The sequence below is a fragment of the Scyliorhinus torazame genome, chromosome 27 (genome assembly GCF_047496885.1).
Source record: "Scyliorhinus torazame isolate Kashiwa2021f chromosome 27, sScyTor2.1, whole genome shotgun sequence".
Lineage (NCBI taxonomy): Eukaryota > Metazoa > Chordata > Chondrichthyes > Carcharhiniformes > Scyliorhinidae > Scyliorhinus > Scyliorhinus torazame.
Genome location: NC_092733.1, coordinates 3,612,428 through 3,637,829, shown reverse-complemented (window position 1 = coordinate 3,637,829; position 25,402 = coordinate 3,612,428). Strand labels below are relative to the sequence as shown.

The window sequence follows — 25,402 nt, the reverse complement described above, 5'->3', positions numbered from 1 at the left end:
GAGGGGCAATTTCTTCACTCAGAGGGTAGTGAGTGTCTGGAATGTGCTGCCAGAGGTAGTAGTAGAGGTGGGTACAATTGTGTCTTTTAAAAAGCATTTAGATAGTTACATGGGTAAGATGGGTATAGAGGGTTATGGGCCAAGTGCGGGCAACTGGGACTAGCTTAATGGTAAAAACTGGGCGTCATGGACTGGTTGGGCCGAAGGGCCTGTTTCCATGCTGTAAACTTCTATGATTCTACGATTCTATCTCAAGCCAGAAGTGCCGAGTAAATGACCAATCTCTGCCTCCTGCGGAGGTCCCCAGTCTTCAGCCAATTCAATTCACTCCACATGATATCAAGAAATAGCTGAAGGCACTGCAAAAGGCTATGGGCCCTGACAATATTCCAGCAATAGTACTGAAGACTTGTGCTGTCGAACTAGCAGCGCCCTGAACCAAATTGTTCTTGTACAGCTGCTACACTGGAACCTTACCTGACTATTGGAAAATTGTCAAGAAGATTTGTCCATAAATAGCAGGACAAATCATTAATTCTTAAAGGAATTACAAGAGAGTTGTCAGCCCACTTCCATCCAAAACACATTCCAGCTTGATAAAATCCATTCTGAAGACCATATTGGACTTGAAACATTGCCTCTGTTTTTCTCCACAGATGCTGCCAGACCTGCTGAGTTTACCCAGATTTCCAGCATCTGCAGTATTTTGCTTTGATTTGATATAATCCAGTCCACTTCACACCAGCTAACACCTTTAAATGAGAGACTTGATTGGTCTGACAGCACCTGTGGAGAGAGGGAAGGGAGCTAACGTGTTGAGTCTGGATGACTCTTTGTCAAAGCAGCTTTCCATATCAATGATATATCGCTGGTCCAACATTAATCACTCGCTGCGGCCCAGTGTGTGAGACTGAAACTGGGGTGATGCACAAAGTTGCAGGGCTACGGGATAGTGAATCAGTACCTCCTGTGTGAGCGGTTCAGCAGCCGAATTTGCCAAAAACAAGCTAATTGGCAGCGTCAGTACAGGCTGTCACACAGAGTGAGCAAGCAGCAGAGTGTGGAAATTCCCAATGTGGGTTTTAACTGTAAACACGAATGTCAGAGCAAAAATGTTCTAAAAACTCCAATGAGATCATCCAACTTAGTATAAACTGCGACTGACCTTGTTTAGGCCCCGTTTTCTATACCACCATATTTCTCCCTTTCCTGTGCAGGGGGAGAAGGGTAAGGGCCCGCACCCAGTCCTCCTTCACTGGCACGCTGCACCAGATGGCTGCCGCAGCTTACAAACTCTCTTACTCCCTCACACAAAGACATTCTGGTTTGATACTTACAGCCAGCATACCAGGCAGGCTGACTCTGTGGCACAGTAGTATGTCATTCAGTAGATATGAGAAATTGGGCTAACCCACTGCTATCATATTGACCAAATTTCTAACTTCAAACCAGCTGAAATGATTAAGTGAACACAGGACACTGCGTATTAGAGAACTAAAAACAGAAAATGCTGGAAAAATATCCAGAGGCGCTGCATTTTCTGTTGATTTCGGATTTCCTGCAACGCAGTATTTTGCTTTTTTCTTAGCGAAATCATTTTTTTTTTTTCAAACGTTATCCATTGACTTGCACTGAGCCTATGGCACAGAAACAGGGTATTTAATCAGACAGTGTTTACGCTACACATAAGTCCCCACCCTTCTCCATCTCACTATATCAACACATCTACTAGTTTCTCCCTCATGTTTTAGTTTAGATGGGCAGCATGGTCGGCTAAGGCTGAGAGGGCCGAAGGGCCAGTTCCTGTCCTGTGCTTTTCTTTGTTCTTTGTGTTCACAGAGATTGTTCTTAACTGCTTCTCTTCTATTCGCCAGAAATACTCCCTGTGGTCCTGCCACAGTCAGAGTTATCACAGCGACAGAGAGAGAGAGAGTTATCACAGCGACAGAGAGAGAGAGTTATCACAGCGACAGAGAGAGAGAGTTATCAGAGCGACAGAGAGAGTGTGGATTATCAGAGCGACAGAGAGAGTGAGAGTTATCACAGCGACAGAGAGAGAGAGAGTTATCACAGCGACAGAGAGTGAGAGTTATCACAGCAACAGAGAGTGTGAGAGATATCACAGCGACAGAGAGAGTGAGAGTTATCACAGCGACAGAGAGTGTGAGAGATATCACAGCGACAGAGAGAGTGAGAGTTATCACAGCGACAGAGAGTGTGAGAGATATCACAGCGACAGAGAGAGTGAGAGTTATCACAGCGACAGAGAGTGTGAGAGATATCACAGCGACAGACAGAGTTAGAGTTATCACAGCAACAGAGAGTGTGAGAGATATCACTGCGACAGAGAGAGTGAGAGTTATCACAGCGACAGAGAGAGTGAGAGTTATCACAGCGACAGAGAGAGTGAGAGTTATCACAGCGACAGAGTGAGAGTTATCACAGCGACAGAGTGAGAGTTATCACAGCGACAGAGAGAGTGAGAGTTATCACAGCGACAGAGAGAGTGAGAGTTATCACAGCGACAGGGAGAGTGAGAGTTATCACAGCGACAGAGAGAGTGAGAGTTATCACAGCGACAGAGAGAGTGAGAATTATCACAGCGACAGAGAGAGTGAGAATTATCACAGCGACAGAGAGAGTGAGAATTATCACAGCGACAGAGAGAGTGAGAGTTATCACAGCGACAGAGAGAGAGAGAGTTATCACAGCGACAGAGAGAGTGAGAGTTATCACAGCGACAGGGAGAGTGAGAGTTATCACAGCGACAGAGAGAGAGAGAGTTATCACAGCGACAGAGAGAGAGTTATCAGAGCGACAGAGAGAGTGTGGATTATCAGAGCGACAGAGAGAGTGAGAGTTATCACAGCGACAGAGAGAGTGAGAGTTATCACAGCGACAGAGAGTGAGAGTTATCACAGCGACAGAGAGAGTGAGAGTTATCACAGCGACAGAGAGAGAGAGAGTTATCACAGCGACAGAGAGAGTGAGAGTTATCACAGCGACAGAGAGAGAGAGAGTTATCACAGCGACAGAGAGAGTGAGAGTTATCACAGCGACAGAGAGAGAGAGTTATCACAGCGACAGAGAGAGTGAGAGTTATCACAGCGACAGAGAGAGTTATCACAGCGACAGAGAGAGAGAGTTATCACAGTGACAGAGAGAGTGAGAGTTATCACAGCGACAGAGAGAGAGTTATCACAGCGACAGAGAGAGAGAGAGTTATCACAGCGACAGAGAGAGTGAGAGTTATCACAGCGACAGAGAGAGTGAGAGTTATCACAGCGACAGAGAGAGTGAGAGTTATCACAGCGACAGAGAGAGTGAGAGTTATCACAGCGACAGAGAGAGAGAGAGAGTTATCACAGCGACAGAGAGAGTGAGAGTTATCACAGCGACAGAGAGAGAGAGAGTTATCACAGCGACAGAGAGAGTGAGAGTTATCACAATGACCCTCCCCAGAGTATAACTCCCTCACTCCCGGAGGTGCTGACTCCAAAAGGTGCAGTTGTTCCTCTCTGTACATAAGTGTCAGGGGCCGGCCATTAGATCTCTTGAGTCTGCTCCGTCATTGAATAAGATCATGGATGATCTGCTTGTGGCCATTTCTGCTTTCTCCTTACACCTTTGAGTTTCTTTTCTTTAAATAGATTTCGAGTACCCAATCTTTTTTCCAATTAAAGGGCAATTTAGCGTGCCCAATCCACCTGCCCTGCACATCTTTGTGTTGTGGGGGCGAAACCCACGCAAACACGGGGAGAATGTGCAATCTCTACACGGACAGTGACCCAGAGCCAGGATCGAACCTGGGACCTCGGCGCCGTGAGGCAACAGGGCTAACCCACTGCGCCACCGTGCTGCCCTCCTCGGCGCCGTGAGGCAACAGGGCTAACCCACTGCGCCACCTTGCTGCACCCTTTGACTTTCTTGACAGTCAAGGATCTATCTTACTCTGTCTTAAAAATATTCAATGAGCCCACGGCTACTGCCACACACAGTACAGGACAGGGTGCTCTCAGGGGGGTGGGTGGGAGTGGGGAAGATCTCGGAAACTTACCAGGTGCTGCAGGAAGAGGAGGAGGCCTCGAGGTGGAGTTGAAAGGTAAGTGGGAGGAGGAGTTGGGAGAGGAGATCGAAGAGGGGACGTGTGCAGATGCCCTAGGGAGGGTGAACTCTTCCTCTTCATGCGCGAGGCTCAGCCTCATACAGTTTAAGGTGCTGCACAGGGCACACATGACCGGGACAAGGATGAGCAGGTTCTTTGGGGGTGAGGACAGGTGTGTTAGGTGCTCAGGGAGCCCAGCAAATCACACCCATATGTTCTGGGCATGCCCAGTGCTGGAGGAATTTTGGAAGGGCGTAGCGAGGACGGTGTCGAGGGTGGTAGGATCCAGGGTCAAACCAGGCTGGGGTTCGCAATATTTGGGGTGGCAGAGGAGCCGGGAGTGCAGGAGGCGAAAGAGGCCGGAATTCTGGCCTTTGCGTCCCTGGTAGCCCGGCGAAGGATTCTCCTTCAGTGGAAAGATACAAGGCCCCCAAGCGTGGAATCCTGGATCAGCGATATGGCGGGGTTCATTAAATTGGAGAGTTTTGTAAGGGCCACGAAGAATCCAGCACGAGTTTTAAGGATACAAAGTAATAACATTTATTTACTATAACATATATACATAACAGTAGCAGTAACGTCCCTTGCTACATACTCCTTCCTGCTGGTTCCAAACTGGCCAGCTTTATTTATACTAGGAGTTTACTAATGGTTTCTCCGCCCCCCTCATTGGGGAACCTCATACTCCCACAGGATTGTGGGATAGTCATTAGACCCCAGCCAATGGTAAGTACGCAGGTTATAACAGAGAGGGTGAAATTCGCCTTGAGAGGGTTGGTACAAGGGTTCTTTAGGCGGTGGCAACCGGTCTTAGACTTTCTGGCAGAACGATAGACATTGGTCAGTGGCAGCAGCAGCTCGTGGGGTGGGGGGTTTACTTTATTTTTGTTTATGTTATTTACACTGGAGGGTCTGAGGGGGTGTATACACCTGTTGTCTTAAGTCGGGGTGTTAATGTTAATTTATTATTTAGGTACGGGGGGGAAGGGGTTTGGGGGGTTGCTTTTTTAGATTGTGTTTTGTACTTAACCCTGTTGGGTTCTTTTTTCTTTCACATTTTGTTATTGATATTTTATGAAAACCTTTAATAAAAATTTTTTTTTTTTTTTTAAATTAAATGAGCCAGTTTCCACTGCTCCCTGTGAAGAGCATTCCACAGACTAATGACCCTCTGAGAGAAAGACTTTCTCCTCATCTCAGTCTTAAATGGGAGACCACTTTTTTAAAAAATTGTGTCCTCTAGTTCTAGTCTGTCCCACAAGGCGAAATCCTGTCCCCAACTCAGCATCTACCCTGACAAATCCCCTCAGGATCCTCGATGTTTGAATAAGATCACCTCTCATTTTCCAAAACTCCAACGGATACAGGCCCAACCTTTCTTCACAGGATAACCCCTTCAGCCCAGGAATCAGTCGACAACCACCTCTGAACTGTTACTAACATAATTATATCTTTGTTTAGTAAGGAGACCAAAACTGTACATAATACTCCAGATGTGGTCTCATCAAGACCCTGTACAGCTGCAGTAAAACTTTTCTTAATGTTCAATTCCCCTTGCAATAAACAACAAGGTTCCATTTCTCTTCCTTATCACTTGCTGTAGCTGCAGACTAACCTGTAGTGATTCATGTTGTTCTAACCCCCTGGTCCAGCACACCGTCAATTCCAGCCCCACTTCACCCAGAGTCGCAACACAGGTGAAACTGGATTTTATATTAATTCCTGTGGCTTTGGTTGAATAAATTGACTGCAGTCACCAGATTTGTTAAATTAAAAAGCAAAGTAACCTTTTATTAATAACAGTAATTATAATTAAATAGGCAAAAGATAGCACTGGCTTTCTGATTCCCAACACCGCACTTTCTTTTTTTAAAAAAATGTGTTTATTAAAATTTTTCAACAAAATTTTTAACAAAACCCCCCCCACATAACAAAAAGAAAGAAACGCAAACACAAGTCAAAAATTATACAAACCTTTTACATTGGGTTTCCCCGTATACAGTAACCCCCCCATATGACATTCAAAGATACCCGTAGGGAAGCCCCCCCCACCCCCACCCTCGGGTTGCTGCTGCTGCTGACCTCCTCCTAACGCTCCGCGAGATAGTCTAGGAACGGTTGCCACCGCCTGAGGAACCCCTGCACAGACCCTCGCAAGGCAAACTTTATCCTCTCCAACTTAATGAACCCTGCCATGTCATTTATCCAGGCTTCCACACTGGGGGGCTTCGCGTCCTTCCATAATAGCAAGATCCTCCGCTGGGCTACCAGGGACGCAAAGGCCAGGATACCGGCCTCTTTCGCCTCCTGCACTCCCGGCTCGTCCGTTACCCCAAATAGTGCCAACCCCCAACTCGGCTTGACCTGGACTTTCACCACCTTGGACATAGTCCTCGCGAAACCCCTCCAGAACCCGTGCCCTTTAACTCCTCTCCCGAGGCCTCCTCCTCCTCTTCTTTCAGCTCCTGGTAGATCGCCGAAACCCTGCCTTCTCCAACCCATACACCCGAAATCACCCTGTCCTGAGTCCCCTGTGCCGGGAGCAGCGGGAATTCCCTCACCTGCCGCCTCACAAACGCCCTCACTTGCATATACCTGAAAGCATTGGGGGTAACCCAAACTTCTCCTCCAGCGCCCCCAGGCTCGCAAACGTCCCATCCATAAACAGGTCCCTCATTCTTCTGATCCCTGCCCGATGCCAGCTCCGAAATCCCCCATCCATCCTTCCCGGGACGAACCGATGGTTCTCCCGAATCGGGGACCAAACTGAGGCTCCCACCTCGCCTTTGTGTCGACTCCACTGCCCCCAGATCTTCAACGTACCGCCGTCACCACCGGACTCGTGGTGTACATTGTCAGCGAGAGCGGCAGCGGTGCCATCGCCATCACCCTCAGGCTCGTACTCACACAGGACGCCATCTCTAACCTCTTCCACGCCGCCTCCTCTCCCTCCATTACCCACTTACGGATCACCACCACATTGGCTGCCCAATAATAATCGCACAAATTCGGCAGCGCCAGCCCTCCCTGTCCCTACTACGCTCCAGAAACACCCTCTTTACCCTCGGGGTCTTATTTGCCCACACGAAACCCATGATGCTCCTACCTACCCGTTTAAAAAAGGCCTTGGGAATCATAATGGGAAGGCACTGGAACACAAAGAGAAACCTCGGGAGGACCATCATTTTAACCGACTGCACCCTGCCCGCTAGCGAGAGTGGCAGCACATCCCATCTTTTGAAATCCTCCTCCATCTGCTCCACCAACCTCGTCAAATTGAGCTTGTGCACGGCCCCCCAACTCCCAGCCACCTGGATCCCTAAATACCGAAAGCTCCTTTCCGCCCTCTTCAACGGCAGGTCGTCTATCCCCCTTCGCTGGTCCCCTGGATGCACCACAAAGAGCAATTTGCTACATTAAGCTTATACCCCGAGAAGTCCCCAAACTCCTTTAAGATCCGCATGACCTCTGCCATCCCCTCCACTGGATCTGCCACACACAGCAACAGGTCGTCCGCATATAGCGACACCCGATGTTCCTCTCCCCCTCGGACCAGTCCCCTCCATTTCCTGGACTCCCTTAGTGCCATGGCCAGAGGCTCAATTGCCAGTGCAAACAGCAGGGGGGACAGGGGGGACCCCTGCCTCGTCCCTCGGTACAGCCGAAAGTACTCCGACCTCCGCCGATTCGTAGCCACGCACGCCACCGGGGCTCTATATAACAATCTCACCCAGCCGCTGAACCCCTCCCTGAACCCAAACCTCCGCAACACTTCCCAAAGATACTCCCACTCCACCCGGTCAAAGGCCTTCTCCGCGTCCATAGCTGTCACTACCTCCGCTTCTCCCTCCACCGAGGGCATCATAATCACATTGAGGAGCCTCCGCACATTAGTGTTTAGCTGCCTGCCCTTTACAAATCCCGTCTGGTCCTCATGAATCATCCCCGGGACACAGTCCTCTATTCTCGTAGCCAGCACTTTTGCCAGCAACTGAGCATCCACATTGAGGAGCGAGATCGGTCTATACGACCCACACAGCAGTGGGTCCTTGTCCCGCTTCAGGATCAGAGAGATCAGCGCCTCGGACATTGTCGGGGGCAGGGCCCCCCCCTCCCTTACCTTATTGAAAGTCCTCACTAGCAACGGGCCTAGCAGGTCCACGTATTTCCTGTAAAACTCGAACGGGAACCCATCTGGCCCCAGGGCCTTCCCCGCCTGCATGCTCCCCAATCCTTTAACCAGCTCCTCCAGCCCAATTGGCGCCCCTAAACCAGCCACCTCCTGCTCCTCCACCCTCGGGAACCTCAGCTGATCCAAAAATCGTCGCATCCCCTCTTCCCCCACTGGGGGCTCAGATCTGTACAGATCCACACAGAAGTCCCTAAATACCTAATTTATTCTCACCGCACTCCGCACCGTATTCCCCCCGCTATCCTTAACTCCACCTATCTCCCTCACTGCCTCCCTCTTACGAAGCTGGTGTGCCAGCATCCGACTCACCTTCTCACCATACTCATACGTCGCCCCCTGCGCTTTCCTCCACTGTGCCTCTGCTTTCCCTGTGGTCAACAGGTTGAACTCCGTCTGGAGGTTCCGCCGCTCCCCGAGTAGTCCCTCCTCGGGAGCCTCTACATATCTCCTGTCCACGCTTAAGATCTCCCCCACCAACCTCTCCCTCTCCCTGTTCTCTCTCTCTTCTCCCTGTGGGCCCTGATGGAGATGAACTCTCATAGAACATAGAACGATACAGCGCAGTACAGGCCCTTCGGCCCACGATGTTGCACCGAAACAAAAGCCATCTAACCTACACTATGCCATTATCATCCATATGCTTATCCAATAAACTTTTAAATGGCCTCAATGTTGGCGAGTTCACTACTGTTGCAGGTAGGGCATTCCACGGCCTCACCACTCTTTGCGTAAAGAACCTACCTCTGACCTCTGTCCTATATCTATTACCCCTCAGTTTAAAGCTATGTCCCCCCGTGCCAGCCACTTCCATCCGCGGGAGAAGGCTCTCACTGTCCACCCTATCTAACCCCCTGATCATTTTGTATGCCTCGATTAAGTCTCCTCTTAACCTTCTTCTCTCCAACGAAAACAACCTCAAGTCTATCAGCCTTTCCTCATAAGATTTTCCCTCCATACCAGGCAACATCCTGGTAAATCTCCTCTGCACCCGCTCCAAAGCTTCCACGTCCTTCCTATAATGCGGTGACCAGAACTGTACGCAATACTCCAAATGCGGCCGTACCAGAGTTTTGTACAGCTGCAACATGACCTCCTGACTCCGGAACTCAATCCCTCTACCAATAAAGGCCAACACTCCATAGGCCTTCTTCACAACCCTATCAACCTGGGTGGCAACTTTCAGGGATCTATGTACATGGACACCTAGATCCCTCTGCTCATCCACACTTCCAAGAACTTTACCATTAGCCAAATATTCTGCATTCCTGGTATTCCTTCCAAAGTGAATCACCTCACACTTCTCTACATTAAACTCCATTTTGCCACCTCTCAGCCCAGCTCTGCAGCTTATCTATGTCCCTCTGTAACCTGCTACATCCTTCCACACTGTCGACAACACCACCGACTTTAGTGTCGTCTGCAAATTTACTCACCCACCCTTCTGCGCCTTCCTCTAGGTCATTGATAAAAATGACAAACACCAACGGCCCCAGAACAGATCCTTGTGGTACGCCACTTGTAACTGAACTCCATTCTGAACATTTCCCATCAACCACCACCCTCTGTCTTCTTTCAGCTAGCCAATTTCTGATCCACATCTCTAAATCACCCTCAATCCCCAGCCTCCGTATTTTCTGCAATAGCCTACCGTGGGGAACCTTATCAAACGCTTTACTGAAAACCATATACACCACATCAACTGCTCTACCCTCGTCTACCTGTTCAGTCACCTTCTCAAAGAACTTGATAAGGTTTGTGAGGCATGACCTACCCTTCACAAAGCCATGCTGACTATCCCTGATCATATTATTCCTATCTAGATGATTATAAATCTTGTCTCTTATAATCCCCTCCAAGACTTTACCCACTACAGACGTGAGGCTCACCGGTCTATAGTTGCCGGGGTTGTCTCTGCTCCCCTTTTTGAACAAAGGGACCACATTTGCTATCTCCCCTGACCACCGCCTTCAGCGCCTCCCAGACTACCCCCACCTGCACCTCCCCGTTGTCATTGGCCTCCAAATATCTTTCAATGCACCCCCGCACCCGCCCACACACCACCTCATCCGCCAATAATCCCACATCTAGACGCCACAGCGGGCATTGGTCCCTCTTCTCTCCTAACTCCAGCTCCACCCAGTGCGGGACGTGGTCTGAGATGGCTATGGCCGAATACTCCGTTCCCTCCACTTTCGGGATTAGCGCCCTACTCAAAATAAAAAAATCTATCCGGGAGTAGGCTCTCTGGACGTGGGAAAAGAATGAAAATTCCCTGGCCAGCGGCCTGACAAACCTCCATGGATCCACTCCCCCCATCTGGTCCATAAACCCTCTAAGCACCTTGGCCGCAGCCGGCCTCTTACCCGTCCTGGACCTAGAGCGACCCAGTGCTGTGTCCAGCACCGTGTTGAAATCCCCCCCCCCCCCCCCCCGCCCCATTATCAAGCTTCCTACCTCCAGGTCCGGAATCCGACCCAGCATGCGTTTCATAAATCTGGCATCATCCCAGTTCGGGGCATATACGTTTACCAGTACCACCCGCACCCCCTGCAACCTACCGCTCACTATCACATATCGACCTCCATTATCTACTACAATATTCAGTGCCTCGAATGACACCCGCTTCCCCACCAGTATTGCAACCCCTCTGTTCTTCGCGTCCAACCCTGAATGGAATACCTGTCCTACCCATCCCTTTCTCAGCCTAACCTGATCTGCCACCTTCAAATGTGTCTCCTGGAGCATAACCACGTCTGCCTTCAGTCCCTTTAAGTGCGCGAACACCCGGGCCCTCTTGACCGGCCCGTTCAGGCCCCTCACATTCCAAGTTATCAGCCGGATTGGGGGGCAGCTCACCCCCACCCCCACCGCCGACTAGCCATCTCCTTTTCTAGGCCAGCCACATGCCCGCGCCTCCCGCACCCCCCAGACGGCGGACCCCCGCCCCGACCACCTCTCCTACTTCCAGCTCCCCTTTGGCCCATGCAGCAGCAACCCTATACCGCCCCTCTCCCCCCTCCCCCCGCTAGATCCACATCTAGCCCTTTTGCTCCCCCCATAACACTCCCGTAAGTCAGCTGACTCCTGCTGACCCCGGCCTCTCCCGCCATTCCATCGACCCCCTCCAATGTGAGAATCCCCCCTCCCTGGCTCCTCTCCAGCACCGCCCATCCCCCCCCCCCGGCCCCCACCCCCGTCCTTCCCTAGCGCGGGAAAAAGCCCGCACTCTCCTGAGCCGGCCCCGCCTCCTCTGGCGCAGCTCCTTTTGCGGCCTTACCCCAATTCCCAATCCCCGGGCCCCCACTCCCCCTCTTCCTTCATGGGGGCCTGCCCCTCCAACACCGACGCCCACACTCTCCCACAGTCTCCCCATCCAATCCCTTCACCCACCCCCATCCAGCACCCAAACCAGAGGAACATTCCCGAAACGTAATAAACACCATACCCACAGTAAACATCCCCCCACAACAAACCCTCAATCTGAGTCCAACTTTTCAGTCCGTATAAAGCTCCATGCCTCATTAGGCGTTTCGAAATAGTGGTGCCGATCCTGGAACGTGACCCACAATCGCGCTGGCTGCAGCATCCCGAACTTCACCCCCTTTCGATGGAGCACCGCCTTAGCCCGATTAAAACCCACTCTCTTCTTAGCCACCTCTGCCCTCCAGTCCTGGTAGATTCGGATCTCCGTATTCTCCCACCTGCTGCTCCGCTCTTTCTTGGCCCATCTCAGGACACTCTCTCTGTCCATAAAGCAGTGAAACCTCACCACTGCAGCCCTTGGCAGCTCGTTGGCCTTGGGTCTCTGCTAGGACCCGGTGAGCCCCATCTAGCTCCAGAGGCCTCGGGAAGGCTCCCGCGCACATCAGCGAATTGAGCATCATGCTCACATATGCCCCGGCATCGGGCCCCTCCACTCCTTCAGGGAGACCCAGAATCCGAAGATTCTTCCTCCTCGATCTATTCTCCAGGTCCTCAAATCTGTCCGCCCACCTCTTGTGCAGCGCCTCGTACGCCTCCACCTTCACTGCCAGGCCCAAGATCTCGTCCTCGTTCTCCGAGGCTTTTTGCCGCACCTCCCGGATCGCCGCCCCTTGGGCCTTCTGGGTCTCCACTAGCTTCTCGATCGCCGCCTTCATTGGCGCCAGCATTTCGGTTTTCAGCTCCTCAAAGCAGCGTCTGAGAAACTCCTGCTGCTCCTGCAACCAGTGTGCCAACGCTGCTTGGTCTCCACCCGCCGCCATCTTGTTTTTTCTCCCTCTCCCTTTTCGCTGCTCCAAGATCACTTTTTTCACCGCCCCACTCCTGGTCCAATCCATATAATGTCGGGGGGACCTTTCTGTCACTTTCCCACACTGGAAGCTGTCGAACAATTGCCGTTGGGGCCCCTCTAGAGAGCCCAAAATTGTGTTCCCGGCAGGAGCTGCCGAATGTGCGACCTACCTAAGCATAGCCGCAACCGGAAGTTCAACACCGCACTTTCTAACTACTGCCCTCTCTATATACTTACACACAGAGGCAAAAGGGTGATTGAAAGGTAAAGAAAATATTAACAGAAAAGGATGAAGGATAAAAGATGGGTGTCTTCCAGTTAGTTTCTTTCTCAAGATTAGGTCTTCAGTCAGGTCCCTCTGTACCGCACGTACCAGGACACCCAGGTCCCTCTGTACCGCACGTACCAGGACACCCAGGTCCCTCTGTACCGCACGTACCAGGACACCCAGCTCCCTCGGTACCGCACGTACCAGGACACCCAGGTCCCTCTGTACCGCACGTACCAGGACACCCAGGTCCCTCTGTACCGCACGTACCAGGACACCCAGGTCCCTCTGTACCGCACGTACCAGGACACCCAGATCCCTCTGTACCGCACGTACCAGGACACCCAGATCCCTCTGTACCGCACGTACCAGGACACCCAGGTCCCTCTGTACCGCACGTACCAGGACACCCAGCTCCCTCGGTACCGCACGTACCAGGACACCCAGGTCCCTCTGTACCGCACGTACCAGGACACCCAGGTCCCTCTGTACCGCACGTACCAGGACACCCAGGTCCCTCTGTACCGCACGTACCAGGACACCCAGCTCCCTCGGTACCGCACGTACCAGGACACCCAGGTCCCTCTGTACCGCACGTACCAGGAACCCAGATCTCTCCGTACCGCACGTACCAGGACACCCAGACTCTCTGTGCCGCATGTACCAGGACACCCAGGTCCCTCTGTACCGCACGTACCAGGATACCCAGATCTCTCCGTACCGCACGTACCAGGACACCCAGACTCTCTGTACCGCACGTACCAGGACACCCAGGTCCCTCGGTACCGCACGTCCCAGGACACCCAGGTCCCTCGGTACCGCACGTACCAGGACACCCCGGTCTCTCTGTGCCGCATGTACCAGGACACCCAGGTCCCTCTGTACCGCACGTACCAGGATACCCAGATCTCTCCGTACCGCACGTACCAGGACACCCAGACTCTCTGTACCGCACGTACCAGGACACCCAGGTCCCTCGGTACCGCACGTCCCAGGACACCCAGGTCCCTCGGTACCGCACGTACCAGGACACCCAGGTCCCTCGGTACCGCACGTACCAGGACACCCAGATCCCTCTGTACCGCACGTAGCAGGACACCCAGGTCCCTCGGTACCGCACGTACCAGGACACCCAGATTCTCTGTACCGCACGTACCAGGACACCCAGATCCCTCTGTACTGCACATGCCAGGACACCCAGGTCCCTCTGTACCGCACGTACCAGGACACCCAGATCCCTCTGTACCTCACGTACCAGGACACCCAGGTCCCTCTGTACCGCACGTCCCAGGACACCCAGATCCCTCTGTACCGCACGTACCAGGACACCCAGATCCCTCTGTACCGCACGTACCAGGACACCCAGCTCCCTCGGTACCGCACGTACCAGGACACCCAGCTCCCTCGGTACCGCACGTACCAGGACACCCAGGTCCCTCTGTACCGCACGTACCAGGACACCCAGGTCCCTCTGTACCGCACGTACCAGGACACCCAGATCCCTCTGTACCGCACGTACCAGGACACCCAGATCCCTCTGTACCGCACGTACCAGGACACCCAGCTCCCTCGGTACCGCACGTACCAGGACACCCAGGTCCCTCTGTACCGCACGTACCAGGAACCCAGATCCCGCTGTACCGCACGTACCAGGACACCCAGGTCCTTCTGTACCGCACGTACCAGGACACCCAGGTCCCTCTGTACCGCACGTACCAGGACACCCAGATCCCTCTGTACCGCACGTACCAGGACACCCACCTCCCTCGGTACCGCACGTACCAGGACACCCAGGTCCCTCTGTACCGCACGTACCAGGACACCCAGGTCCCTCTGTACTGCACGTACCAGGAACCCAGATCCCTCTGTACCGCACGTACCAGGACACCCATGTCCCTCTGTACCGGACGTACCAGGACACCCAGGTCCCTCTGTACCGCACGTACCAGGACACCCAGGTCCCTCTGTACCGCACGTACCAGGACACCCAGGTCCCTCTGTACCGCACGTACCAGGACACCCAGGTCCCTCGGTACCGCACGTACCAGGAACCCAGATCCCTCTGTACCGCACGTACCAGGACACCCAGGTCCCTCTGTACCGCACGTACCAGGAACCCAGATCCCTCTGTACCGCACGTACCAGGACACCCAGGTCCCTCTGTACCGCACGTACCAGGAACCCAGATCCCTCTGTACCGCATGTACCAGGACACCCAGGTCTCTCTGTACCGCACGTACCAGGACACCCAGGTCCCTCGGTACCGCACGTACCAGGAACCCAGATCCCTCTGTACCGCACGTACCAGGACACCCAGGTCCCTCTGTACCGCACGTACCAGGAACCCAGATCCCTCTGTACCGCACGTACCAGGAACCCAGATCCCTCTGTACTGCACGTACCAGGAACCCAGATCCCTCTGTACCGCACGTACCAGGAACCCAGATCCCTCTGTACCGCACGTACCAGGACACCCAGGTCCCTCTGTACTGCACGTACCAGGAACCCAGATCCCTCTGTACCGCACGTACCAGGACACCCAGGTCCCTCTGTACCGCACGTACCAGGACACCCAGGTCCCTCGGTACCGCACGTACCAGGACACCCAGATTCTCTGTACCGCACGTACCAGGACACCCAGATCCCTCTGTACTGCACATGCCAGGACACCCAGGTCCCTCTGTACCGCACGTACCAGGACACCCAGATCCCTCTGTACCTCACGTACCAGGACACCCAGGTCCCTCTGTACCGCACGTCCCAGGACACCCAGATCCCTCTGTACCGCACGTACCAGGACACCCAGATCCCTCTGTACCGCACGTACCAGGACACCCAGCTCCCTCGGTACCGCACGTACCAGGACACCCAGCTCCCTCGGTACCGCACATACCAGGACACCCAGGTCCCTCTGTACCGCACGTACCAGGACACCCAGGTCCCTCTGTACCGCACGTACCAGGACACCCAGATCCCTCTGTACCGCACGTACCAGGACACCCAGATCCCTCTGTACCGCACGTACCAGGACACCCAGCTCCCTCGGTACCGCACGTACCAGGACACCCAGGTCCCTCTGTACCGCACGTACCAGGACACCCAGGTCCCTCTGTACCGCACGTACCAGGAACCCAGATCCCGCTGTACCGCACGTACCAGGACACCCAGGTCCTTCTGTACCGCACGTACCAGGACACCCAGGTCCCTCTGTACCGCACGTACCAGGACACCCAGATCCCTCTGTACCGCACGTACCAGGACACCCAGCTCCCTCGGTACCGCACGTACCAGGACACCCAGGTCCCTCTGTACCGCACGTACCAGGACACCCAGGTCCCTCTGTACTGCACGTACCAGGAACCCAGATCCCTCTGTACCGCACGTACCAGGACACCCATGTCCCTCTGTACCGGACGTACCAGGACACCCAGGTCCCTCTGTACCGCACGTACCAGGACACCCAGGTCCCTCTGTACCGCACGTACCAGGACACCCAGGTCCCTCTGTACCGCACGTACCAGGACACCCAGGTCCCTCGGTACCGCACGTACCAGGAACCCAGATCCCTCTGTACCGCACGTACCAGGACACCCAGGTCCCTCTGTACCGCACGTACCAGGAACCCAGATCCCTCTGTACCGCACGTACCAGGACACCCAGGTCTCTCTGTACTGCACGTACCAGGAACCCAGATCCCTCTGTACTGCACGTACCAGGAACCCAGATCCCTCTGTACCGCACGTACCAGGAACCCAGATCCCTCTGTACCGCACGTACCAGGACACCCAGGTCCCTCTGTACTGCACGTACCAGGAACCCAGATCCCTCTGTACCGCACGTACCAGGACACCCAGGTCCCTCTGTACCGCACGTACCAGGACACCCAGGTCCCTCTGTACCGCACGTACCAGGACACCCAGGTCCCTCTGTACCGCACGTACCAGGACACCCAGGTCCCTCTGTACCGCACGTACCAGGACACCCAGATTCCTCTGTACCGCACGTACCAGGACACCCAGCTCCCTCGGTACCGCACGTACCAGGACACCCAGGTCCCTCTGTACCGCACGTACCAGGACACCCAGGTCCCTCTGTACCGCACGTACCAGGAACCCAGATCCCTCTGTACCGCACGTACCAGGACACCCAGGTCCCTCTGTACCGCACGTACCAGGACACCCAGGTCCCTCTGTACCGCACGTACCAGGACACCCAGGTCCCTCTGTACCGCACGTACCAGGACACCCAGGTCCCTCTGTACCACACGTACCAGGACACCCAGGTCCCTCTGTACCGCACGTACCAGGACACCCAGGTCCCTCTGTACCGCACGTACCAGGACACCCAGATCCCTCTGTACCGCACGTACCAGGACACCCAGGTCCCTCTGTACCGCACGTACCAGGACACCCAGGTCCCTCTGTACTGCACGTACCAGGAACCCAGATCCCTCTGTACCGCACGTACCAGGACACCCATGTCCCTCTGTACCGGACGTACCAGGACACCCAGGTCCCTCTGTACCGCACGTACCAGGACACCCAGGTCCCTCTGTACCGCACGTACCAGGACACCCAGGTCCCTCTGTACCGCACGTACCAGGACACCCAGGTCCCTCGGTACCGCACGTACCAGGAACCCAGATCCCTCTGTACCGCACGTACCAGGACACCCAGGTCCCTCTGTACCGCACGTACCAGGAACCCAGATCCCTCTGTACCGCACGTACCAGGACACCCAGGTCTCTCTGTACTGCACGTACCAGGAACCCAGATCCCTCTGTACTGCACGTACCAGGAACCCAGATCCCTCTGTACCGCACGTACCAGGAACCCAGATCCCTCTGTACCGCACGTACCAGGACACCCAGGTCCCTCTGTACTGCACGTACCAGGAACCCAGATCCCTCTGTACCGCACGTACCAGGACACCCAGGTCCCTCTGTACCGCACGTACCAGGACACCCAGGTCCCTCTGTACCGCACGTACCAGGACACCCAGGTCCCTCTGTACCGCACGTACCAGGACACCCAGGTCCCTCTGTACCGCACGTACCAGGACACCCAGATCCCTCTGTACCGCACGTACCAGGACACCCAGCTCCCTCGGTACCGCACGTACCAGGACACCCAGGTCCCTCTGTACCGCACGTACCAGGACACCCAGGTCCCTCTGTACCGCACGTACCAGGAACCCAGATCCCTCTGTACCGCACGTACCAGGACACCCAGGTCCCTCTGTACCGCACGTACCAGGACACCCAGGTCCCTCTGTACCGCACGTACCAGGACACCCAGGTCCCTCTGTACCACACGTACCAGGACACCCAGGTCCCTCTGTACCGCACGTACCAGGACACCCAGGTCCCTCTGTACCGCACGTACCAGGACACCCAGGTCCCTCTGTACCGCACGTACCAGGACACCCAGGTCCCTCTGTACCGCACGTACCAGGACACCCAGGTCCCTCTGTACCGCCAAGTTTGAAGTCGCTCTCCATTTAAATAATTTGCTGCTTTTCCATTCTTCTTGCCAAAGTGAGCAAGTTCACATTTACACCCCATCTGCAAATTGAATGCCCATTTACTCTATCGAAATCCCTTTGCAGACTCACAATTTGCCCTCCTCACAATTTACTTTCCTGTCCCTATCTTTGTGTCATCGGAAAACATAGCAACCAAGGTGCTGACTCTTCCTGAATACTCTTCCATGGACTTTGGATTCATCCAATGCCCCGTCCGATTAAATGTCCGGGTTACATAGTCAGTAGGATAACACTGTCCTGACCTCATTACATTATACAGAAATGTTCACTTTTCAATGGTTTCTGGATCAATATCAGGTATTGGAAACATTTCCTCTTTCCCAGTGCAGGAATTAGGAGGATAACTGCAACTCCCCCGCAAGGTACACTTTCAGTGTCGACCAGAGTGAAAGCTGGGACTTCTCCCCTGTATCTTTGTGGTGTGGATAAGTCTAAGCAGAGGCTCGTTTTTCTTCTCTTTTTTTAAGGTAGATGTGACCTGGGTACTTTGGTTCTGAGTGACTGAATTAATCAACTTTCCATAAAAGGAACATCATACAAAATTTTATAAGCAGAAGTGATGAACTAATTCTAACCTGGCCTCAGCTGTGTGGAGGAGGTGTAGGAAAAGTGAGGGGTGTCAGTAACAGGAGTGTGGGCAGATCTGACTCTCATCAATGTACTGATTGAAAGATATGAAATTTGAATCACTTTTAAAACACTCAACAGTTGAATTTTGACAAAATGCTGAGGCTGTTATTTGCGCTTGACTAGAGACAGTGTACGAATGAGTAATCTCCTTACTCTTCCATCTGTTTGACAAAATGTTTAAAAATAAAGCCTTGATTCTCTTTCCGATACTCAGACCATAACCCCTGTTACCACTCACTAACTGACAATAGTGCATCAATGAGTGGATCATTTACCGAACAGGTGAGAGACAAGGCAGAATAAACCCGGGGGGGGGGTTTGCGTTTTAGTGTTTTAAATATACGTTTAGAGTTGACTCTGTGCACTGTCTTGATATTGATGTAAATAGAGTCTTTCAGCTCGGTCACAGTGATTCTCAGACTGAACTCGCTCAGTGCTGGTGAATCAACTCAAACCCCACTCGTGCCCCAGTGCAGCTCCAATCCCGCTCATCCCCCAATGCAGCTCCAATCCCGCTCGTCCCCCAGTGCAGCTCCAATTCCGCTCGTCCCCCAATGCAGCTCCAATCCCGCTCGTCCCCCAGTGCAGCTCCAATTCCGCTCATCCCCCAATGCACCTCCAATCCCGCTCACCCCCAGTGAAGCTCCAATCCCGCTCATCCCCAATGCAGCTCCAATCCCGCTCGTCCCCCAGTGCAGCTCCAATCCCGTTCATGCCCCAGTGCAACTCCAATCCCGCTTATCCCCCAATGCAGCTCCAATACCGCTCATGCCCCAATGCAGCTCCAATCCCACTCGTGTCCCAGTGCAACTCCAATCCCGCTCGTGCCCCAATGCAACACCAATCCCGCCCGTGCCCCAATGCAGCTCCAATCCCACTCATCCCCCAGTGCAGCTCCAATCCCGCTCGTCCCCCAGTGCAGCTCCAATCCCACTCGTGTCCCAGTGCAACTCCAATCCCGCTCGTGCCCCAATGCAACACCAATCCCGCCCGTGCCCCAATGCAGCTCCAATCCCACTCATCCCCCATTGCAACACCAATCCCGTGCCGTGCCCCAATGCAGTTCCAATCCCGCTCAACCCCCAATGCAGCTCCAATCCCGCTCGTCCCCCAGTGCAGCTCCAATCCCACTCGTGTCCCAGTGCAACTCCAATCCCGCTCGTGCCCCAATGCAACACCAATCCCGCTCGTGCCCCAGTGCAGCTCCAATCCCGCTCATCCCCCAGTGCAGCTCCAATCCCGCTCGTCCCCCAGTGCAACTCCAACCCTGCCCTTCCCAGTGCAGGTCCAGTGAACATGCCCAGCCATTTGGATGTAAGATTATGATCTTGAGAATTCTGCTTGGTGTGTCAGTTTGGGAGTTGGGTGGACAGAAGCCTGGTGTGCGGTCACCTTCCCTATTGACTCGGAAGTGATTGAAAAGTGTCCCCATGTTGTAACTCCCTCCAGTTGTTTAATTCTGATGTGTTGAGCAGGACATGCTTTTTCCCCAGGGTGACCTGCCCACTTGGTCTCTGCACATCCCCCTCCCCTCAGTGACACTGTACTGACTCATTAGTAAAGAGTGAGCCTCCTGTGGAAGCTGATTTGGACTTTAATCTGTTCCAAAAGAGAATTGGCAACATTCTCGGTCTATCTCTCCAACTTGGTCTAAGTGATCTGTTATTGTCATGTTTCTTTCTCACAACAGTCTCTAATTTACCTTTGTTGATTCTTACAGGCAATGAGGACAGTCCTTGAAACTTGCCAAACCTGTGGACCTCCATTCTTTGGCTGAAGGTGGTGTTAAAAGGCTGGAGGCGTTATGCCATTGAAGGAATCAAGTGCCTAAGTGGAGCCAGAAAATTTTGCAGAAATGGGGGAAATGCCATCATGCTCTTTTAACAACAAAGAGTTGATAGTTTTTCATTATAACCTGACTCGGAAGCTTGGGGATCCCAAGTATAACAACCAGAAAATGAGGAGCAGCTCGGTTTTCTTCATCATTTTGTGTTCCTTCATCATCCTTGAAAACCTACTTGTCCTGGTGGCCATCTGCAGATATAAGAAGTTCCACTCAGCCATGTTTTATTTCATTGGGAACTTGGCGCTCTCTGACCTGTTTGCCGGTGTCGCTTATATTTTCAACATTGTGTTTTCGGGCAGCTGGACCATGAAGCTGACGCCGCTGCAGTGGTTTTTCCGTGAGGGCACCATGTTTGTGGCACTGGCAGCGTCTGTCCTCAGTCTGCTGGCCATTGCCATCGAGAGACATGCCGCCATTGTGAAAGTCAAACTCTACAGCGGTGACAAGAATAGTCGGATGTGTTTACTGATTGGAAGCTGTTGGATTGCTTCTGTGCTGCTGGGTGTGTTGCCGATAATGGGCTGGAACTGCTTGTGCCTTAAGAACGATTGTTCCACAGTGCTTCCTCTCTTTGCCAAGGATTACATTCTGTTCTGTATCACCCTCCTCAGTATCATCCTCCTGTCCATTGTTATCCTTTATGTGCGAATTTATCTGATTGTCCGATCCAGCCACTGTGAAACCGCGGCTCCGCAAACCCTGGCGTTGCTGAAGACCGTGACGATCGTGCTGGGAGTGTTTATTATTTGCTGGGCACCCACCTTCATCATACTACTGCTGGATTTTGCCTACGAGGAAAGAGATCTGAAGATTCTGCACAAAGCAGAATATTTCCTGGCCTTGGCTACCCTCAACTCTGCCATGAACCCCATCATTTACACGCTGAGGAGCAGGGACATGCGCAGAGCATTTCTGCGTGTCCTATGCTGCACAATGGAAAAAAGGATCGAGGACTGCTTCCCTGGTCTGCGTCACCCCAGCAACTTGGACCGGTCTTACCATAAACATGTGGGAGCAGAGTCGCCAACGATGCCAGAAAACACGACATTCGTATGAGTGCCTCGTGCTGCGGAAGGGACTGATGGTGAGGAGAGACCAACACATTTCATCAACACATGCACTCCACACTTGCCCACCAGAGACAGAACATGTCACTGATCCAAGCCCACAATTCCACGAGATCTCTGTTCAGCAAATGGTGGGTGAGTTGGATATAAGACTCAGTATTTTCCAGTGCCACCCTTGGCAACCAGTCAGCTGACCTGTGGGATTTCTGTTTGCCACCACGAAAACAATTTGGCACCAGCCAATCAGAAAGGAATACAAATGCCAAAATATCTCATCGTTCAGCTGCAGCATAGAGTTTGCTGTAGTTTTTTGGACAGAGTCTGTGGCCCAAAGCAGAAATCACAGCCACTTCATTGACTGACAACAGCAGAGATCCATGGGGAGACGTATATTCTTATCCAGATGTTCAGAGATGATCATCTTTCAATGCTACGGGCGACTTAGTATGGTGGCTGCAGGGAGATGATAAATCATGTTTAGGGATAGGACACACACAACAGATTCTGGAGTGCCTGTAACACCATCACAAACTGCTCCTTCTCTCAGCCCACATGAATGTTAGATCTGACCCGAACAGAACTTCACTTCTATTCACAACACTGTTCCCAGTGAGGCTGGCACTAACCATTGCCCCTTACCCAGTGGTACTGCCCACCACTCCAGCGGCACTTTCCCCCTGCCTGGCAGAACCAGCACTGCACAGCTCCCCAGTGCCATTGCCCCCCCCCCCCCCCCCCCCCAGTGCCACTACCACCTCCCCAGCAGCACTGTCTCTTCCCAGCATGGCACTGCCCCCTGCCTGGAGCACCAGGCACCACTCTGTGCCGAATGGCATTGTCCCCACCCCGGCATCACTGCCCCACCCCAACGGCACTGCTTCACCCCAGCAGTACTGTCCTCGCACGTGGCACTCCCCCCCCCCCCCCCCCCCCACCCCCCAGCCCAATGAGTAGGCAGTACCAGGATCCTTACAGTAAGCAACTGTGAAATTGTTCCCCTCACACCAAGAACAGATGGAGAGTGGCAGAATCCCTTTGGGACAGATTTGGTTACATTACTGTCATGAACTGAACACTATTGGGAGCTATCACCTTAGCAATAAACATTACTGACAGTATTTAAATCAAGTAAACTATTAGTTACATGACATGAGTAGATAAGAGATTCATTACTGCTGGTCAATCACAGCTTCAACATTTAATAGTTACGTGTATTTTAAATGCTGGACCATATGTCAGTTAGAATCGGGTTTATTTTTACAATTGTGTACCTTGGGTATGAGCTGCTGCTTTGATCCACAGTCACCGTGTCTCCATCTGAGCAACCGTTTAGTCTCAGCACAATTTTGTGATGTTTCCATGGGATCTCTCTGCTTTTGAGACTTTCTGTATTAGATACACTTGCAAAGCAGTGAGCAGAGAAACCGGTCTTGTGGAACTTTACAACCGAGCCACACAATGTCAGCCCTGGTCTAAAACTGGTGCAACACTTCACATGGTGGCATTAACAGCTGGAATCTGACCCAGCACTCCACTTCTATTCACAGGTGAGACAGGGCCATAATGGCATTGTCGCTGAACGAGTAAAATAGAGGGCCGGGTTAATACTCTGGAGACATGGTTTCAAATCCCACCAAGGCAGCTGGCCAAGTTTGAATTCAGTTAATGTGTCTGGTGACCAGGAAATTGTCATTGAGCTTTGTGAAAACCCATCTGCCATCCTTACCTGGTCTGACCTACATGTGACCCCAGACCCTCTCAGCAAACTACTCGGTTAAAGGGCAATTAGGGAGGAGGTACAAATCCTGGGCCAGCCAGCCAGCGATGCCCAAAGCCCGTGAAAGAATAAAAGAACTGTCCTGGACTCGGGTAGCAGGTTCTGACTGGACAATGGCCGTTAATGGGGAACATTTCCGGAGGACTGCTGGGATTGCCTTTCCCATAAAAATAACTCAAATGTAAAAGTTTAATGGAGCTATTTTGCCCACAGTTCCCGGAGTGATGGAGGCAGTGAACAATCACAGTGTTTAGGTTATGTTACCAATGGGGATGGGCAGCTCCCTGCACGTTGCTGACATTGATGTTGTGTAGGAGAATGATCTGCTGACTTGAAGACGGTCGACAGAACGGGCGGCTCCTTTTAAATGAAGGTAAAATTAACTTGGTTGTACAGTTTGAATGTTTAAGTGGCAACACTACAGCTGGAGCCAGCAATTATTTGTCAGTTGTATATGTCAATGTACAGGATTCGAGTATAGAACGTAAACGGTACAAAAACTAATCAGTGGCTGTTCACTGAGATTAACCAACAAAAAATAAACCTTTTCTAAAAAAAAACCTTCGCCTCAGTTTTTGGACTTTAAGATTCAGATTCAGGTGCTGCAATGGAAAGATGATGAATTTATTTCACCTCCAGAAAGCTGGTGAGGGCATCAAAATAAGAATTTGGAGCCCCCCCCGACTCACACTGTAGAGGGCGTGAGATTAGAGTTGGCCTCATTTGGCACTGATGGTACATGTGTATTTGTCCCTCTTCTCTCTCTGTGCTTCTCTCTCTCGCCCCATCTGCTCTGCCTCATGTCAAGAGACTATTCCCAAGTTGTGAATGTACAATGTCATCTCACAACAGTCAAGTTGGAATTCACGCAAGGCTCAAAATCTCACTGAGTGCGGCTCAAAATAGCATCGGAAGACAAAACGTCAGTTAGCACCTGATAACATATGTCAAATTGTGCAAACATCATGCACATATCAGGGGGCAGAAACTGAGAGTGTGAATGTGTATGGTGGCAGTGGAAAGGGATGGGTAACATCAGGCACCACCAGCTGTTCTTGGGAAGCAATGACTCACTGATACCATCAACACGGGTAATTTAGGGGCAGCACGGTGGCTCAGTGGTTAGCACTGCTGCCTCATGGCGCCGAAGTCCCAGGTTCGATCCCGGCCCCGGGTCACTGTCCGGGTGGAGTTTGTACATTCTCCCCGTGTCTGCGTGGGTTTCGCCCCCACAACCCAAAGATGTGCAGGGTAGGTGGATTGGCCACATTAAATTGCCCCTTAATTGGAAAAAAATAATTGGGTATTCTAAATTTATTTTTTTTAAACTCAGGTAATTTAATCACAAGCCTCTATTTGATGCTCCTTCTGATATCCCATGGCCTCAATCCAGGGGCCCAAAAACTGATTGTAAAATATATCAGTTCACTTTTTTAGTTCCAACTCTTTCTGGGAGGAAGAAAGGGAAAGGTGGACATGAGCTCTGATGGGCATCTTCCCCAATCTTTCAGACATCGCAAAGTGCTTCACAGTCAATGATGTAGTCACTGCGATACACAGCAGCCAATTTATGCACAGCAAACTGTCACAAACAGGTATGTGATAATAACCAAATAATCTGCATTTGTCATGTTGGTTGAGGCAGTGAGATCTAAATATTGGTCAGGACACCAGGGGGAACTCCCTGTTCTTCACACTGA

General features: G+C 52.5%; 1 protein-coding gene across 6 annotated transcripts in view; it reads left to right on the top strand.

Moving 5' to 3' along the window:
• The window catches only part of LOC140403137 (sphingosine 1-phosphate receptor 2-like), a 158,109-nt gene extending 133,847 nt beyond the window's left edge, over positions 1 to 24,262 (top strand). For 5 of the 6 annotated variants that reach the window (XM_072490800.1, XM_072490801.1, XM_072490796.1 and 2 more), the window contains exon 2: positions 20,733 to 24,262. In XM_072490800.1, coding sequence (XP_072346901.1) covers positions 20,868 to 21,914 — 1,047 coding nt within the window. In that variant the 5' untranslated portion in view covers positions 20,733 to 20,867 and the 3' untranslated portion in view covers positions 21,915 to 24,262. Of the gene's footprint in view, positions 1 to 18,731; positions 18,850 to 20,732 lie in introns of those variants that run through there. The other variant, XM_072490799.1, reaches the window with a different exon arrangement.
• Positions 24,263 to 25,402: the final 1,140 nt, after the last annotated feature.